This window comes from Enhydra lutris, unplaced genomic scaffold (genome assembly GCF_002288905.1).
Source record: "Enhydra lutris kenyoni isolate GAN:26980312 unplaced genomic scaffold, ASM228890v2 scaffoldscaffold1, whole genome shotgun sequence".
NCBI classification, from domain to species: domain Eukaryota; kingdom Metazoa; phylum Chordata; class Mammalia; order Carnivora; family Mustelidae; genus Enhydra; species Enhydra lutris.
In genome coordinates, this window is record NW_019154085.1 from 59140073 (window position 1) to 59158738 (window position 18666).

General features: G+C 36.3%; 1 protein-coding gene across 4 annotated transcripts in view; it reads left to right on the plus strand.

The window, feature by feature from the left end:
* The window catches only part of LOC111147104 (solute carrier family 4 member 10), a 292076-nt gene that overhangs the window by 208216 nt on the left and 65194 nt on the right, over positions 1 to 18666 (plus strand). For all 4 annotated transcript variants that reach the window (XM_022503092.1, XM_022503036.1, XM_022503157.1 and 1 more), the window contains 4 exons: positions 3644 to 3744; positions 6795 to 6969; positions 7580 to 7713; positions 8109 to 8354. In XM_022503092.1, the coding sequence (XP_022358800.1) occupies positions 3644 to 3744; positions 6795 to 6969; positions 7580 to 7713; positions 8109 to 8354 (656 nt within the window). The remainder of the gene's footprint in view (positions 1 to 3643; positions 3745 to 6794; positions 6970 to 7579; positions 7714 to 8108; positions 8355 to 18666) is intronic.

The following is an 18666-nucleotide window of genomic DNA, read 5'->3' on the forward strand; positions in this document are numbered from 1 at the left end:
GTGAATCCAACTCTTTAATCTGTACCTGCACTGATACAGCTGAGCATAGCTAAAGGAAATCATAACTACACTGACTGATCTCATTAATTCATGACCACCTACCTCAAGTGGACCTTAATGTTGCAAGTTCATCATACTATACTCCCTAGGCCAATAATTCTCCCTAGATGACTATTTCAGACCCATTTTCTGTCCTCAAGTCTTCAGCACATCCTTCCTGAACCTCACTTTCAGATTTGACTTGCTTCCCACTTCCCTGAGAAATTTGAAATGATCAGAGAACCTCCCTAGACTCTCATTACCCTGCCTATCTGCCTACTGGCATCTGCACCCACGTACTCTGCCTTCCCATATATTACTACCTATGAATTATCCGAAGTTAGAATTCTACCTTTGCACTAGATCCCATCTCTTCAAACCTATTCAAAGACATTACACCATCAATTCTCCTCTTTCTTTCCTCTATCAATTCTTTTGTTCTGTATTATGTCATTTTTATTAGCATGCAATCTAATTAATTTGCAATTCTTAAAAAAAAAGAATTCTCAATACTGCCACTGTCAGCTACTCATCCATTTTTTTTTCCCCAATGCAATCAAATGGCACAGAAGGTCTCTGTGCTACCTGCTCCAGTTCATCTCCTCCAAGTCTCTCTTAAACTTTCTCCAATAAGGCTTTTGTCCCATCACTTCACTAAAATTACTTACATGAAGGTCACCGAAGATCTCCACAATGCTCAATCCCATAGTCAACTCTCAGTCTGGATTTTATTTAGCCTGTCAGTGAATGGCATTTGACTCCCCTTTCCCTGATATATGCTCTTCGCTTAGCTTCCAAAACACCACATTCTTGATTTTCCCCCTAGCTCACTGGTTACTCCCATCTCAGTCTCCTATGCTGGTTTCTTCTTTCTTCTTTGATTTCTTTATTTTGAAATGATGTAGGCTCACTCTGTAGTCATCTTCTCTTTTCTACCTACACACATTCTTGTGATAATATCATCCAATCTTACTGCTTTAAATCCTCTTCCAAATTAAATGTTTACTTTGAACTTGAGAGTTATTTATCCAAATGCCTGTCCCATATCTTCACTTTGGTGTCTTATAGATATCTAAAATTTGACAAGTCCAAAGTTTGAACTGAATTGTAGATTGTCTCATTTATGCTCCTGTATGCATCTTTGCATTTATGTTAGAAAAGGCAATATGATGCTTCCCGAAGTGTACAAGAAACTGATCTTTTTGCAAAGTCTGTTCCATCTACACCTTCCTATATTGATAGGTCCTAATTCCAATCTTACTGTTGATCAAGCCCAAATCACTAATTTTTAGTTTATTCTTAGATTTCCATCCTGCCAGGAAATACTCTTGGTTTTGCCTTTAATATTGCCAGAATTACACCATTCCTCATTGATGCCACTGCTACCATCCTAGTTCAAGCTTCCATAATTTTCCTCCTGGATTATTGAAATAGTTTTTAACTGGTCTCCTTGTTTCTGTCCTTAGCCCGTGTGTTCTCAACACAGCAGCCAGAGTAACTCCAAGTGAGATCATGCTTCTCCTTTCCTCAAAACCCTACAATACTTCCTCATTTCACTGAGAATAAAAGCCAAATATTTACAACGGTTTACTAAACCTACCCTGGCATCCCTTTACCTTTTCAAAGTAAACTCCTACCAATTTCTGCCTTGCTTACTCCTCCCCAGCCATTTGGCTTCTTTGCTTCTTGTTCTTCAGACCCTACAGCCATATTCCTGCCGTGACACTGTCCCATTGGCTATTCTTTTTGTCTAGATATCTCTCACTTATTCTCATGGTTTATTCCCTCGACTTTCTCAGGTTTTTCTCAAATGACATTTTCTCACTGATCTTATGATGGTTCTAATCACCACTCCTTCCTCCCTACCTACCCAACCCACACCTCAGACCACCTCTTACTCTATTCTAAATTTTTATCTTTACATAGTTTTAATCTTTCTAACGCACCATAGAACTAATTTATTTATGGGTTTATTTGTTTATTGTTGGCATACCCCATTAGAATGTGAGCTCCACAGACCTGATTTGTCCACTGTTATATTAGTGGTGGGGCCAAGAACCTGACACAAATTGGTTCTCAATAAGTGTTTGTTGATTGACTAAATAAATTGTATAATTTGAGTAGTCAAATATATACTCACTCATTGATTTGTTTTAAAATACGAAAATACTTGTGTTTCTGAACAAAAAATATTACCTGTATTTTTGTCGGAATATTTATCAATACTGTTCATACATCTCTTTTCACATACCTTTTCCTCTTACTATAAGCTGAACACTCCTTGATTAAACAGGTGCTTTAGAATGGCAAATATCTTTCATGGTTTATCATTTGCCTTATCTAAGGATAGCTTTTCCCATTGTAAGACAGTGAGTTAACTTAGCCAATAAGGGATAATTATCCAGAAGACCAAATAATATCACTTGCTTTCTGAGATTTGTGGAAGCTAAGAAGTGTTTCCTGGGTGACTGTTGGGTATTGAAGGTACTGAGGCCACTCTTAAAGCCCTTTACGATGGATGATAATTATTTATATGTAAAGGCAGTTCCTTCATCAATTGACACACATCCTCTCTTATTGAACTTTAATTCATTGTACCTGGAAAATTATAAAAATATTAAACAATGACCTTTTCTATATTTTGTGCATTTCAAAGCCTATTTTTCTCATGTTTTAAACTTGTGCCATTTTACCTAAATGTCTCATTGTACCCAAGAACATTTGATAGTGGTTACACTATTTTGGAATGGCAGTTAAGTAAAAATTTTAATTACACCACTTAAAACATTTTTATGATCCTTTTAAGTCCTTTTGAACACATTGGCATGCTCTAAGATAGCTGATAGGTAGGATTTTCTGATTTTTTAAAAATCTCCGTCACTGACAAAAGTGGGTGGAAGACATTTGTGAATAAGAGCACTTTTACATAAGCCTCAGCTAATTTTTCAATGGCTCAACTAGAAGTCTCCTTTTGTAGTAATCTTTTAAATCTCTGTGAGTCAGAAAAAAAAACCATATTGTAAAGCATTCCATGGGTAGGAAGATATCAGCCAGAATAAAAGAGGGAACTACCCTCAAAAATAGCTAATGGTAGCAGTTTAAATTTATTGAAGGGTTGAGCTATGCCAGGCATATAACACCGCCATACCTAGTGCCCCCTCACTCCAATCTACCCAGCCCTTGTCTCTCTGCCCCCTTCCTTTTCTTCATTTGTCTTCATAGCTCTATCTCTACTTGACATTAGAGATTTGTTGTTTGTCTCCAGTAAGAATGCTTTTTCTGGCTCATCTTTGCCTCTCTAGCATCCCTAACAATGCATGGCCCATGAGGCACCCAACAAAGATTAGTTGAAAGAATGAACAAATGTCCATCACTTCATTTAATTTTCTCAATCACACTGATAGATGTTATTACTACTAGTAAGCAGAGGAAGGAACTGAAGCTTTAGGAAGCCTAGATAACTTGCTAGAGGTCATGCAGCAAATAAGTAACAGAGCCTGGGTTCTTAGCCACTCTGCATATTGCCTCAAGGGAAAAAAATTTGTTTTTGTTATTTACAACTAGCACCTGAAATTAAAACACAAAAACAAAAAACTTCCTGCAGGAGAAGAGGAAGATTCCTGCTGTACCGAATGGAACAGCAGCTCATGGGGAAGCAGAGCCCCACGGAGGACATAGTGGACCCGAACTCCAGCGAACTGGAAGGTTAGTGAAAAGCATCTGTATGGTACTTCACAGACCAAATGGGATACTGTTCTTTGTGTCAGGAATTGCCATTTTGAGATGTATTTTTTTTTAGACTTTGAGTACTTAAAGAATACCTATTTATTTGAATACCTATTTATATTGAATATCTAGAACTTGAATACCTATTTAATGCCAATTAGTTTGATTTCCCAGTATTTGCTAATGATTTTTGTTACTATTAAACCAGAACAGTGGATACCTCATTCTATGTTATCTTACCCAGTCTTTCGTTTTGCTGTGCATAAAATGCATCCACAGATTCTTAGAATGAATAAGAAAACTGTCAGTTGTCCCTTCTAAAAGAGCCTGTTGAAAGCTTCAAGTTCAAGATGGAAATAAAAATAAATACCAAGAACTTAGTCTTATAGACCCTATCTCATTACATGCAAGTAGGATGTATATAATAGTATTTTTTATTTTTGTGGTTGTAATTTGAAAGAGCTATATGATTTATTTTTCTAATCACACATCTTTGAAGAGATGAAAGCTTCAATTTATTTCTTAAAATGGTTCTTTATCGTTTTTTGACAGCTTGTCTCTCTTCAAGCAATGTGTGAGCAGAAAATCAGAAAACCTTGGGAGGGTCTGTCTTCAGGGAATATGTGCACACAGCCTCCATTATAATTGAAAGCAATGGCAAAGGCTTTGCAGGATTGGTACTCCCAGCCTCTCAAGGCCATTTCCGGGACTGCTTTCACTGTGTCCTCTAAGCCGACTTTGCGGTTTCTGACAACTCTGTGCATTTTAATTCTCCTCTGTTCTTTCCCTTTATCTACGTTTTGTCTCTGAGGAAATGTCTTTGAACGTCTTCCTCGGGCTCCGTATAATTTGAGATGATTCAAGCAATTTTTTCCTTTTCCCTTTACTGGAAGCGCGGTTACTTCTTCTGTTTGCTTTCATATTTTCAAATGCTGTCTTTTTATTTTGGGTGGTTCTTTTTTTCTCTCTTTCTCTCTCTCTCTCAGGTGTAACATGCCACATAGCTTAGATTTTTTTCGAAGTTCACTTTTCCTTACTGCTTCCTAAATCCTCCCAGGTCACCAATATCCGGTATCTTCGCTTCTCCAGAGTTCTTCCACAGATTCTGTTGCTGACATGACTTGAAGTATCCATTACTCATCTGCTCTCCTGGAGTTGCTGGTGTACATCTGGGCTGCTCTTGCACTGTTCTCTGCAATGACCTCTCACTTCCGGATTTAGATTTTTGCTGCTAACAGCACGTTTATTACACAGTAATATAATAGCTATTTAGACTAATGTATGCCCTAATAAGTAATTAATTAGAAAACAATGGTCTAATAGGAAGTACTATCAAACCTATAAATGTTAACCACTAAGTAATAGTTCATAACCACCTCAAAATATTTTGGGGATTAGGTGGGATATAAATTATAAATGAATGAGTAAATAGTAGATTAAATCTATTTTGAATTGTGACTTTGATAAGTTAACACACCATTCAGAAATGATCCTCCCCAAATAAAAACTATGCATATGTTTAACAAACACAACTAGGGGAAACTAAGGTGATCTTTGTGTGTGTGAGTGTCACAAGTTCACTGTGTAAGCTTCTTTGAGTTTAAATGTCCTCTTTTCAATTAGAATTTCATCCTACTCAGTTTCTCCTACTCCCTGTCTTGCTGATGGAAGCAATCACTAGGTAATAATAGTGATTCTATCGCTTATGTAATAGTAAGATAGTTACTAACATGGTACTATTGTGTATATGTCAGTCAGATCAGGGCACTTAAAAATAATAGTCATAATTTTCTGTTATCCTGAAGATACACATATTTCAACCCAAACCAGAATTTGTTTCTCGAGAGAACAATAATTTTTGAGGTGATTCTAAGATTGCCAGTGAATACTTCTATGTAGAAAATAAATAACAAAACTTGATATTTTTGCATAATCCAAATATATTCAGCATACTGGCACTGTACTGGAACATAGTAGGTTTTTTTTAACCTCCCTGTAGGAACTTAATCATAGTCTTATTCATTTTAATACGACATCTTTATTCCATGGAGCACAAAGAGCTCTTAGTAGCCAAGTGTTAAATCCACATATTTTTACCAAATGTTCCAAGAATTAGAATACCTGTTCATTAATACTCTTGTTCCTAGTAGATTGAAAACATTTTAGTCCTCAAATTTTAAGGAGCATTTTATAATTTAATGCTATTCACCCCTGGACCCCTGCCCGCTAATCCTCTTTCAAGTATTTCAGTGTGGGTTTTGGGTACATTTAGAATAAGTGAGTTTATACCAAGGAAGGCCATTATTGTCTTGTGAATGATAGATGTTGGGATATGTTTAGACAAAAGTGGATCAAAATTACATTTTTCTAGATTGGTTATTTTAAGGTCCCCTTCCTAATTTCCTAAAAATGAAAACAATAATGGAAGCAATCTGTCTTTACCAGATATTACTGTCATCCATAAGGCCATTTAGATGCCTGTTGGAAATGATACCTGGTGAGAAATATTTTGGCAGAGAAAGCAGGTAACTGGAGCCATGGTTAAACACTCCATCTTCTCTCCAGGGTAATGCCCACTATTGGAGAATATGAAGGCCAGTTTACTCTCCCAACCTTCACTTTCTGCTATGCTAAATGAAATGTAAATGATTAGAAAATACTGCCAGTGATCGAGAGTAGCAGGCCTGAGTGTAGGAGGAGTTGATGAATATAGAAATGGCACAGAGGTTAGAGAAATCCTTAAATTTCATTATTTGAGTTTGGATGGAGGAACCGCTCTGAACCTTGTCTGAGAGAACCTGGGGTTTTTGGGTTGCTGGCACAATATTTGGTTAGGACTGGAAGTAACATAGTGGTACAAGCCATCTCTGTAGATCACAAGAATACAATACAGCAGGTTAAGATGGGTCTCATCTCTGCTGATGGAAAACGTATACTGTGACCTGGCAACAAAGTAAATGAGGGTTTTGATTTGTGTGGGTTTTTTTTATATTTGGATTTCACTCTTGTGTTTCTCCCCCCTGTCTTAGGATTTTTGGGGGACTTATTTTAGATATCAAAAGAAAAGCTCCATACTTCTGGAGTGACTTCAGAGACGCATTCAGCCTGCAGTGTTTAGCATCTTTTCTATTCCTCTACTGCGCCTGCATGTCTCCTGTCATCACGTTTGGAGGACTGCTGGGAGAAGCAACTGAAGGTCGTATAGTATGTATTATGCTCTCCTTGGATTTTTAAAGCTCAATCAGTGCTTAAGATTCATAGTTAGATAAGTGTCCATTTGCTTTTGGATTCTGTCATGAGGAGAGATTTGATGTGTGGTCGTACCTGTACACTTCGTACGAGTTTCCTGGATGGTTAGTAGAACTGGTAATCCGGGAGTGGAATACCTCAGGACAAGTTCTCAGTCCCACACAAAGTTCTGGTCTCATCCCTGACCCTGATCCTTAGCTAGCTTTCTGCTCTAGTTTTCAGCTCACAGGGAGTCCTTTTCCTACTTACACCTTTTCCTGTTTATACAGGCCATGCTTCTGTCCTGAGACTTACTATGAACACATGTAAACTGTTAGAAGGCAACCCCCCCAAAAAAAAAGCAAGATAAGGAATGTGGTGAGGACATTTCCCAACTGAGTACCACTCATATTCTGCTGACCGTTTGTCCCTTTTCTTATCCTCCTACCCCACATCCTGCCCAGGGTCGCTGGACTATTCATAGCAAAGGAGAAAGGATATACTCATGTATTTTAAACATTTTCTCACTAGTTATAATGGTTGCCTGTACAACTTAGGTAATGGACTTTTTTATATCTCTACACAGAGTGCAATCGAATCTCTCTTTGGAGCATCGATGACTGGAATAGCCTATTCTCTCTTTGGTGGACAGCCTCTTACCATATTAGGCAGTACAGGACCAGTTTTGGTGTTTGAAAAGATTTTGTTTAAATTTTGCAAGTAAGTGTCAAATACTTTTGGCCCTATACCCCCTCTCTATTTCTCCACTGTATTTATACTTCTCCCAACATCACATTTGGGGTCTGCTGGGAGAGGCAGAAGTGGTTGATTCGATTCAGTTTGCCATTTTGTCTCTCCATGGAAAGAAAGGAAAAATAAAAGATTTGTGTAATATGTTAAGTAAAATTCCTAAAAGATGATACTCTTTAAACACTGAGAAACCTCTTTTATTTTTGTCCCCTTAGATGTTCCCTTTAGACAGTCTTGAATTTAGATACTCATGGGATGTGAAACTTATTTCCGTTCATGTCCTGAATTAGACTTATTTCCATCTATTTAAAATGGTGGCAAGCTGTTAAATGACCTTATTCCCACTGTTCTTTTCCTCCTTCTAGAGAATACGGGCTGTCATACCTATCTCTGAGAGCTAGTATTGGCCTTTGGACAGCAACTCTGTGTATCATACTTGTGGCCACTGATGCAAGTTCCCTCGTCTGCTATATCACCCGGTTTACTGAAGAAGCTTTTGCTTCTCTTATTTGCATCATTTTCATTTATGAGGCCCTGGAGAAGTTGTTTGAACTCAGTGAAGCATATCCAATCAACATGCATAATGATTTGGAACTGCTGACACAATACTCGTAAGTAACATTTCCCCTGTTGGCTGTGGGCTTTCCTCTTTACAAAAATTGCTATTGTTTTAAGAAATATGAGAAAATTTGCCCTGCAGATAAAGTGACTTAAATTGATTCATGATCTAAATCCCGACCAGACTCTCAGAGTTGAACAAGATTTTGAAAGTCCTCTCTTCAGCTACCCATTTGATACTTGAGTTCTCACTATACAAACACACAAAACTCACTGAATTTAAATGTGATTTTTGCTTTCAGAACTTACAGCATTTATGATGGAGGTACTCAGGCTTTGCCTGTTGAAGGTAATACTACCGTTTAGATTTCAAGATGGGACTATACCTACTGCACTTTCTAGTTTTAGTACGCCAGCAGTTTGGAATTTCTCTAAGCCTGTTTTTGCAGAGTGTATGTGGACATTACGTTGCTCCTTTCTTTGATTTAATTTTAGGATTTTTTGGTTGCATTTATATAGATACATTTTTGTATAGCAAATATTTGAAGCAATATGTCCTTTGTAAGTCAGTTAACCACCAACATTTTTCCTATAAACTTCTTAGACATGGCATCAAATCGTTTGAAGGTTTATTACCTTCATGGAAGACATTGGAATTGTTGAAATTAGGCCAAAATAGTGTAATGTTAGAATTTTGTTGAGAATGATGTAATGATAGTTTGAAAATAGTATGATTTTTAGTACTTTAAATTTTTCTTGGTCATCATAAGTATATTTAACAGTATATGTCTCTTTCTTAAATAACTTCCCCCAAAAGCAAATAGTGTGGGTGTTATGAACAGGACTCAGAAGTGGATAAAGGAGGTGCCAAGGACACTCAGGAAGCAGGCATGATTTGATCAGGACATGATTTGAAGCAGGACAGTTTGATCAGAATGAGGGATAACCCTTTCATTTCTCTTTAGAGAGCAGTGTCACCTAATTTGTATCTCCTTGCTGGACTATATATTTATCTGCTTGGATTTTTCAAAGTTATTACATGCCAGGCACTATACTAGAGATGTAATATTCTGTCCCCAGTGAGTTTCCAGTTTAGTAGGGAATGTAGACAAACAGAAAACACAATGAAATAAAGTGCTGTGTTAAGAGATTGATACAGAATGCAATGGTACCACACAGAACATCCTACCCAGACTTGGGGTTCATAAAGGACTTCCTGGATTCCTTCAGGAAGGAGGGCATAGAAGACCAAAATATTGGTAGGAATTACGAAAATGCTGAGGAATAGTGTAGGAGAGAGGTCCAGATGGAAGGAATGGCACAGGTCTGGATGTAAGAAATATATTAATACTTTGAAATATATATATATATTTTTTTTTGTTTCTTTTCAACTTAACAGTATTCATTGTTTTTGCACCACACCCAGTGCTCCATGCAATCTGTGCCCTCTCTAATACCCACCACCTGGTTCCCCCAACCTCCCACCCCCCGCCCCTTCAAAACCCTCAGATTGTTTTTCAGAGTCCATAGTCTCTCATGGTTCACCTCCCCTTCCAATTTCTCTCAACTCCCTTCTCCTCTCCATCTGGCAAAAGTCATAGAGATAGTGGTAAAACAAGAAATTAGATTCCAAATAAGCTCGCCAAAAGAAACAACATAGAACAAGTAAATCAGGTAAAAGGAGGACTTTCCCATTTGAAGTGGTGGGAGGCACCACCTGTCCACCCTTCTAGTTGTTCCTGAACCTTCAGTGGCCACTTCTAAGGACTTCAGACCGAAGAATACCATTTAATATCTCTCTGGATTTAAAAAGGAAAAAGATCAGAGAAGCAAAGACTGGATAATGGTCATAGCTTGAAGGTAGAAGAAAAAATAAGAGAGAAGGATCAGAAAAAGAAAAAAAAAATACATAATGTCAGGTTGTCAAAGGCAAGGGACGAGGCTGTGCCAAGAGACCATTAGAAGACAGTGGTAGGGAGAGAGATCATCATTAACTTAAGAAACAGTATTGGGTGGGGAGGGGAGGCAGAACTACAAGCTAGTTTGCAAAAGATGAAGAAGGGAGTAGGCAGTAACAACATGGAGAAAGTATGCACAGGCCATTTTGGTATCAAAGAAACTGAAAAACAGTGCCCATTGGACAGGCCAGTGAATTCCTGCAAATGGTAATTTGTGACAGAAAAGAGCTATGTGTGTTTGGAAATGAGGACATAGAGCCAGAGGAAAGAGAGAGATTAGAGATGATGGTGAGAGAGTAGATAAATGTGGGATTGCAACCTCCCTAAAAACGATGAGATCAAGACAAGTTGTGGGGTCTCAGAGGATAATTGGAGAGCAAAAATAGCTTTGTCCATGATTCCTGCTTTTCAGGGCAATCAGGAGGAGAGTTGCATGGGTCCTGACTCTTAATGTTTCCATCTCTGCTTTTCTAAAAACAGATCCCAACAAGTTTAAGTTCAAGTTATGCTTTATCACGGGGTATGCATCCAAAACCTAATCTTTTGAAGACTGATCAGGAATGTGTACTAATCACTGTGTCCCATTGTCCAAGTTCTCTTCTCAACCAAAGTTAGGGAAGACTGGCTCATCCTGCTGGTTGCTGAGGTTTTAGTACAATTTGGTGCTGAAATGGGTATAAGAGAAACAGGGAGGTTGACGATTTCTCTGGGAAATGTGCTGATCAGATATCTGTACAGTACCATCCTCACTTAGATTTTCACATTGTGATTCCCAGGCTCCCAATACCACCCACATTACACTCATGAATCTGATCAGTATTGCCATTACCTGGTCTTTGGAGAAGCAAAGCCAATATTTTGCTATGCATATAACATATATTTATCAATGTACTTTTAGTCATGTGTGTTTAAAAAAGTAAGTAAAAGTATTGCTAACAATAATGGCTAATGCATTGTGTAGTCTCATATGTGTGCTTGAAAGAACTTTCTGTTTCACGGATTCCATATGACTTCTGGTGGTTTTCTTGTTCTTGCCACTGTGACCTTTTTACACTAATCAGTTTATAAGTGCCATTATACTCATGCTCACCTAAAATTTTCTTGATGTTGCTGGCCTCATGCTTTCACAGTTTCTATGAGAAAAAATCTTAGAAAATGTCATAGCTAGGATGCAGTATATCTGAGATTGCAATCTTTGCAAAATTAATATGCCTATGCTTTCACATATTTTGTTTAGTTATAAAATATTGAAAAAGGCATCGTATTTAGGACCCATGTTTCAGATATTCTTTATACTTGGGCCACCTATATTCAGATTTTCTTAAATTCATAGTTTTACCAACCAAATAACAAAATGCCTTTGATTTTTTTAAAAAAGGCTTTCCTAGTTTCTCTGGCATCTTAACCTTATAATGTGGTAATATGTAGACCTTATATTTGAAGCTATAAGCTTTCTTTTCATTTTGCCAAGAGCAAGTGTCAAGATAATCAATTTAGTTTCAAGAATATATACATTACACCAGATGATCAAGCTGAATATGTCAAGTTAGCAATAAGTAATGAGTTTGTGGGAATAACTTTTTCTAGGTTGCTTTGATTTTAAGAAATGGCAAAAATAGAATAAAACATTCTGCTTATGTAAGATGGAATGTTCCTTCAATATATAGTAATAATCTAAAGCTCTCAAAGATGGCTAGCTAAAGAAAGATTGGGGTGGTATTAATTCTTTGCAGTTGGTTGGGTCAAAGCAAAGAGCAGGGTCCAATATACTAGCAGACTAGAGTTAAGTAATATTCAACAATTACCAAACCATTAGGAGGGGTGATTTTACTGCTAGGTTATGGAAAGATTTTGTTTGTTTGTTTGTTTAGTTTTGGTATCCCCCATCTGTTTTTTGTTTTTTTCCAACTCCAGCCCTCTACATAAACCAGGACTATTCTGGCTAAATGTTATTTATTGAGTGACATTATACTCATAGAAGAATGCTGTTTTTCTTATCTCCTCAACTAGATTTGAGCCTCCTTTAAAGTAGAAAACATACAATAATTTCATCCTTCCAATCCCAACATAATACTGTAACTATAAACTATAGGAAGTGATATATACTGAATAACTGAACATGTTATAAAATAATTGACATCACCTGGCCAATCTTGTTTGGCAACGTGCTCTTGGACAGTAACTTTAACATGACTATCAAAGACTTCAGCCAGAAGTTTTGAGTAAACTTGAGATGCTATGAATATCTTAATGTGGGATAAAGATGTACAAATCTGGATCTGTAAAATTAGCTCTGACTGAAGATTTACTCTTGGTGCCAATATGGTGGATAAATCATCTGGAAAAACGAGAGGTAGGATTGCAACATTTAGCAGAGACTGAAAATTTCTCAGTGATGTAGGGAGAAAGAAGATGAAAGGGAAGTTCTCATAACTCATTGACTTTATAGTGTTCACTAGTCAAAGAATAAAGAATAAAACTCGGCTTTAGAGAAACCCCTGTGTTTCAACTTTCTAAAATCAGATTTTTACTTCATATACAAACTTATCCAGATTTCTTGCAACATTAGTTTATAATTATACTTTTATGTATTTATTTCTGTAATGTATGTATAACTCCACCAGGTTAATCTCTGTAATTCCAGGTCCATGACTAATAGGCACTCTTCTGAACCTACTGTCTTTATGAAGTGCTTTGCATGTGTCCTAAAATGAGCATGTTCATATTTTTACATTTTTGGGAAGGCCCCTTACAACTGATAGACACATTTAACATAGAGTTTTTTCTCTTTTAAAAAGCTGATTATTGACATCTTAGAATCAAATAAATATAATTATAGGCACTCAATAAATGACTATTCAGTAAAGAAACTTCTGGCAACCCATCCCATTCTTGATTTTTAATCCAAACACTTGCTATCTTTGCTTTTCCTTCTCGCTTTGAACTAAATTCTTATTTTAATGATAAAGTCTTAACTTCACTAGCAGTAGCATCCAATGTAAGTTTATCATTTGCCTGTTTTATCTTCATTGTTTCTAATGGGTTATGAGACTTTTGAGTGCTAGATTAATGTCTCTTCATCTTTCTTCCTCCAGGGGCCAAGAGGGTTGGTAGATAAGAGAAAGCCTTCTTAACTGTCTTGCAACTATGTTACTTTTCAGAGTCACCTTTAGTTACTATTTTCCTTTTCTTTAACTGTAGATTTGCAGATATTAAGTAAATTATTTTTCATGCTTTCTTGTGGAAGGGCTGTGAAAGGACAGAAATTTACATGAACATCCAACATTAGAGGGAGAGTGACAAGTAAAATTGTTGGTTTCTTCTCTTAAGATACATGGAATGGCCTCCAGTCATGTGACTGTATATCAAATACACAGCATTTCACTTAGTTGAGATGTGATGAACATTCCCAGAGAGTTTACAATCTTTAAAGTATTGATCTTATTTCACTTCCTGAATTGACCTAGATTTAAGGATACAAACTGAAATATTTGAAATGGAATATAATGATGTTTCAATCTATAGTAAAATAGCACAGTTACTGCAGTAATCTGTTAACCCACAACCATTGGTAGCTGGTATTTTAATCAGGAGTCTAAACTCCAGCAGTGTTCAACTAACATTAAAGCAGAGAGCCTAAACTCCAGAAAAGATTACCACAAACCTATCTACTAGTCACATCTCAATCAACACTAAGGCTTTGCTGAATGTCAGAAATGGATTTTCATTGGTGAAAGTACTGGTTTGTTAATCAGTGTAATGAACTGTAGTAATGTAATTAAAGGTAATCATTTTGAACTAAATGAAAATGAAAACGCAGCTTTTAAAAATTTGTGAGATGCAATGAAAGCAATTCTTAGATGGAAATTTATAACACTGAATGTGTGGATTAAAAAAGAACTGTCTCAAATCAAAGATCTCAGCTTTGACCTTAGGAAACTAGAAAAAAAAAAGCAAATTTAATTTTAAAAATTAGCCAAAGGAAAGAAATAATAAAAATCAAAGTAGAAATCAATGAAATTAAAAATGGGAAACCAATAAAGAAAATTAAAGGACCAAAGTCTTGTTCTTTGAAAAGATCAATAAAGTTGGTAAGCCTCTACCTGGGCTAACAAAGAAAAAAAGAGAATGTACACAAATTGCTAATATCAGAATGATATTAGAGAGAGGGGACATCTCTAAATGAGAGATGGGGACATCACTAAAGATTCCATTAGCACTAAAAAGAATATAAAGTGATACTATGAACCCACAAAATTGATAACCTAGATAAAATGGACTAATTCCTTGAATAAGACAGACTGCCAAAACTCACACAAGAAATAGATAATCTGAATAGGCCTATATCTATTAAAGAAATTGAATCAGTAATTAATAATCTTCCAAGAAAGAAAACATCAGACCCAGCTGAATTCACTGTTGTATTCTTCCAAACACTTAAGGAAAACATTATATCAATTCTCTACAATCTCTTTCAGAGGATAGAAGCAGAGAGGATACTCCCCAATTCATTTTTATAAGGCTAGCATTAGCCTAATATCAAAACCATAGAAAGATATAAGAAAAGGAAACTACAGACCAATATTTGTCATAACCAAATATGCAAAAATCCTCAATAAAACATTAGCAACTCAACTTCAACAATGTGTAAAAAAAATTTACACCACAATCAAGTGGGATTTTTTCAAGTATGCAAGGCTGGTTCAACATTCAAAAATCAATTAATACAAGGAATTCCACCAACAGACTAAAGCTGATAAATTCCATGATCATATCAATAAAAACAGTAAAAGCATTCATGATAAAACTTTTGGTAAACTAGGAATAGAAGGAAATTTCCTCAATATGATAAAGAATGCAGAAAAACCTACAGCTAACACCACACTTAATGATGAGAAACTAGAAGTTTTCCCACTGAGATCAGGAACAAGTCAAGGATGTCCCCTCTCATCACTCCTTTTCACCATCGCATTGGAAGTTCGAGCAAATGTAGTATGAAAAGAAAAACAAATGAAAGGTATACAGATTGAAAAGGAAAATTAAAACTGTCTTTGTTTATAAATGACATGATTGTTTATGTGGAAAATCTGGAAGAATCAACAAAACACTCCTGAAACTAACAAGTAATTATGCCAAGGCTTCAGGATACAAGGTTGATATACAAAAGTCAATCACTTTTCTATATACCAGCAATGAACAAGTAGAATTTGAAATTAAAAACTCAATACCATTTACACCAAAAAAAATTGAAGTATAAATCTAACACAATAGGTATAAGATCTATATGAGGAAAATGACAAAACTCTAATGAAACAAATTAAAAAAACATAAATAAATGGAGAGATAGTACATGGTCATTGGTAGGAAGACTCAATATTGTCAAGATGTCAATTCTTCCCAATTTGATCTATAGATGCAACACAATCTCAAATAAAATCCTTGAAAGTTGTTTTATGGATATCAACAAACTGATTCTAGAGTTTGTATGGAGAGGCAAAAGACCCAGAATAATGAAGGAGAACTAAGTGGGAGGACTGGAACTACCCAACTTCTACATTTACTATAAAGCTACAGTAATCCAGACAGTGAGGTATTGGCAAAATAATGGACAAACAGATCAATGGAACAGAATAGAGAGCCCAGAAATACAGTCAGCTAATCTTTGACAAAGAAGCAAAGGCAATACAATGGAGCCAGGATAGTCTTTTTAACAAATGGTGCTGAACAACTGGACATCCACATGCAAAAAAATGAATCTTGACACAGACATTATGCCCTTCATAAAAATTGACTGAAAGTGGATCATATTCCTGAATGTAAAATGCCAAACTATAACAATCCTAGAAAATAACATAAGAGAAACTCTAGATGACCTTGGGTTTAGTTAGTACTTTTGAGATACAACATCAAAGGTATGATATATGAAAGAATTAAAGCTGGGCCTCATTAAAATTAAAATTTTCTACTCTTTGAAAGATAATGTTAAAAGAAGGAAAAGACAAGCCACAGACTGGGAGAATACATTTGCAAAAGACATATCTAATAAAGAACTGTTATCTAAAGCATCCAAAGAACATCTAAAACTCAACATTAATAAAACAGGATTTTTAGGGCAGTGAAACTACTCTGTATGCTACTATAATGGTGGATACATGACATTATAAACATGTTCAGTCCCATAGAATGTCCAACACCAAGAGTTAATCCTGAACAATAGACTTGGAATGATAATGATGTGTTAATGTGGTTAATGGGTTACAACAAATGTTCCGCTCTGCCGGAGAATGTTGATAATGGGGGAAGTGATACATACATCCAGGCAGGGGGTATATGGGAAATGTCTGTATCTTCTGCTTAATATCCCTGTGAAGCTAAAACTACTCTAAAAAATAAAGTCTATTTAAAAAATTAAAGATAATTAAGATCTATTATATTGGAATCTAGCAAGTGAATCATGATCCTCAACTCCTAGAGATGGCACTTGAGGCTTAATTCCTAACTGATTCAGTGTCTGGCCATTGTTGGTACCTGATGACAGATTAAACAGGACCAGAATCCTGCTTATGGAATATTTCACCTGCTGGGCACATTGCCATGAATTCTTTATGAGATGAGTATAATGCCAGTGTTGGCACTTTGTATATGATTTGATAATTTTACTCGAGGTGTCTGCCATTCCTATTGGGAAATTTTGAGGAAATTATTCTCGTTCAAGTAAAATGCTGCTACATTATTTATTCATTCATCTCCAGTTTGCTGAATATTTTAAGTGCCACTGCTACATACTTTATAGTATTAGTCACGCTGAATAAATGCTTAGAGACATTGTTAATAACTTGTTTTGGAGGAAGAACTAACTCCCTTTAACTACTGAAATTAATATGTTAATTGCTCTGAATACTGTTCCTACTAGATATTTTATAAAACCAACCAGATTCAGTTAGTGTAGGGTATTTTTTATACTTGAAATTCTTGATAACATTTAATGTTTAGCTTATACACTTTATATTTATTTTTTAACAAACAGGAAAATTTCAACTTGACTCTGGAAAGGAAGAATTTACTTTGCAAAAACATTCTATAGTGGGGCACCTGGGTGGCTCAGTGTGTTAAGCCTCTGCCTTCGGCTTAGGTCATGATCTCAGGGTCCTGGGATTGAGCCCCATGTTGGGCTCTCTGCTCAGCTGGGAGCCTGCTTCCCCCACTCCCCTCTCTGCCTGCCTCTCTGCCTGCTTCTGATCTCTGTCTGTCAAATAAATAAATAAATAAATAATCTTTAAAAAAATTCTATAGTTATAGTTCTCAGTTTTTATATACCACCCAAAAAGCTATTTTTATAAACAATGTCTCTCCAGGACTGTTTAAATATGTGAAGTGTAAGGAAATATGTTGTGTATATGAATTCTCAATGTGTGTCCAGGCCAGTTCTACTACTTCCACTCAACTCCCCTGTGTTGCTCATCTCTTCGTTACATATGTACCTGGTGTCTTCTTGGTTAATTAGAACACACTCTAAAGATAATTAGCTGGATTCTAATTTATTTCTTCCATTAAAAAAATTTTTTTTGATACCTAAAAGAATGAAGCACCCACAGTAGAATTTTTTAAATTATAATACCAAGTTTTTAGAGGATAAACGAGATGGTTCTACTCACTCTGAAATTATATCACTGGGTGTTACAGGCTGAATTATGTTCCCTCAAAGTTTGTATGTAGAAGCCCAAATCCCCAGGAGCTCCAAATGCGGCTACATTTGAAGACAGGGCTTTTAAAGAGGTGATTTAGGTTAAGTGAGGTTATAGGGGTGGGTCCTAATAAAATCTGACTGGTGTGCTTATAAGAAGAGAATATTTAGACACACAGAGACACTGGGAGGCACATACATGGTGAAAAGATCACGTGAAGACACAGCAAGAGGGCAGCCATCTGCAAGTCAAGAGAGAGAGACCTCAGAGGAGACCAACCCTGCTCGCACTTTGATCATGGACTTCCTATCTCCAGAACTGTGAGAGAGTAACTTTCTGGTGTTTAAGCCACACAGCCTGTGGTATTTTGGTATGGCAGCCCTAGCAAACTCGTACACTGGATAGATGCTTATAGGTTAGTCCTATCCGTGTTTGCAGTTGTAAGTGCAAATTCTCTCACGTCTCTCCTTCTAATGATAGCAATCCCATCCTTTCAGCAGTTCAGACTAAAAAAAGCATGGGTTTTTTCTTAATTCTCTTTTTCACACACCTAGATTTCTCAGCAAATCAAATGACTTTATGTAGAATATAAACCCTTTTGGCCACCCTCTCTACCCCCATAATCCCTTGTCTAAATTATTAGTTTGTCTTCCAACTGGTGTTCCTGATTTTATACTTGTTTTTTCATAGACTGTTCTGTATGAAGCATCTGGAATTTTCTC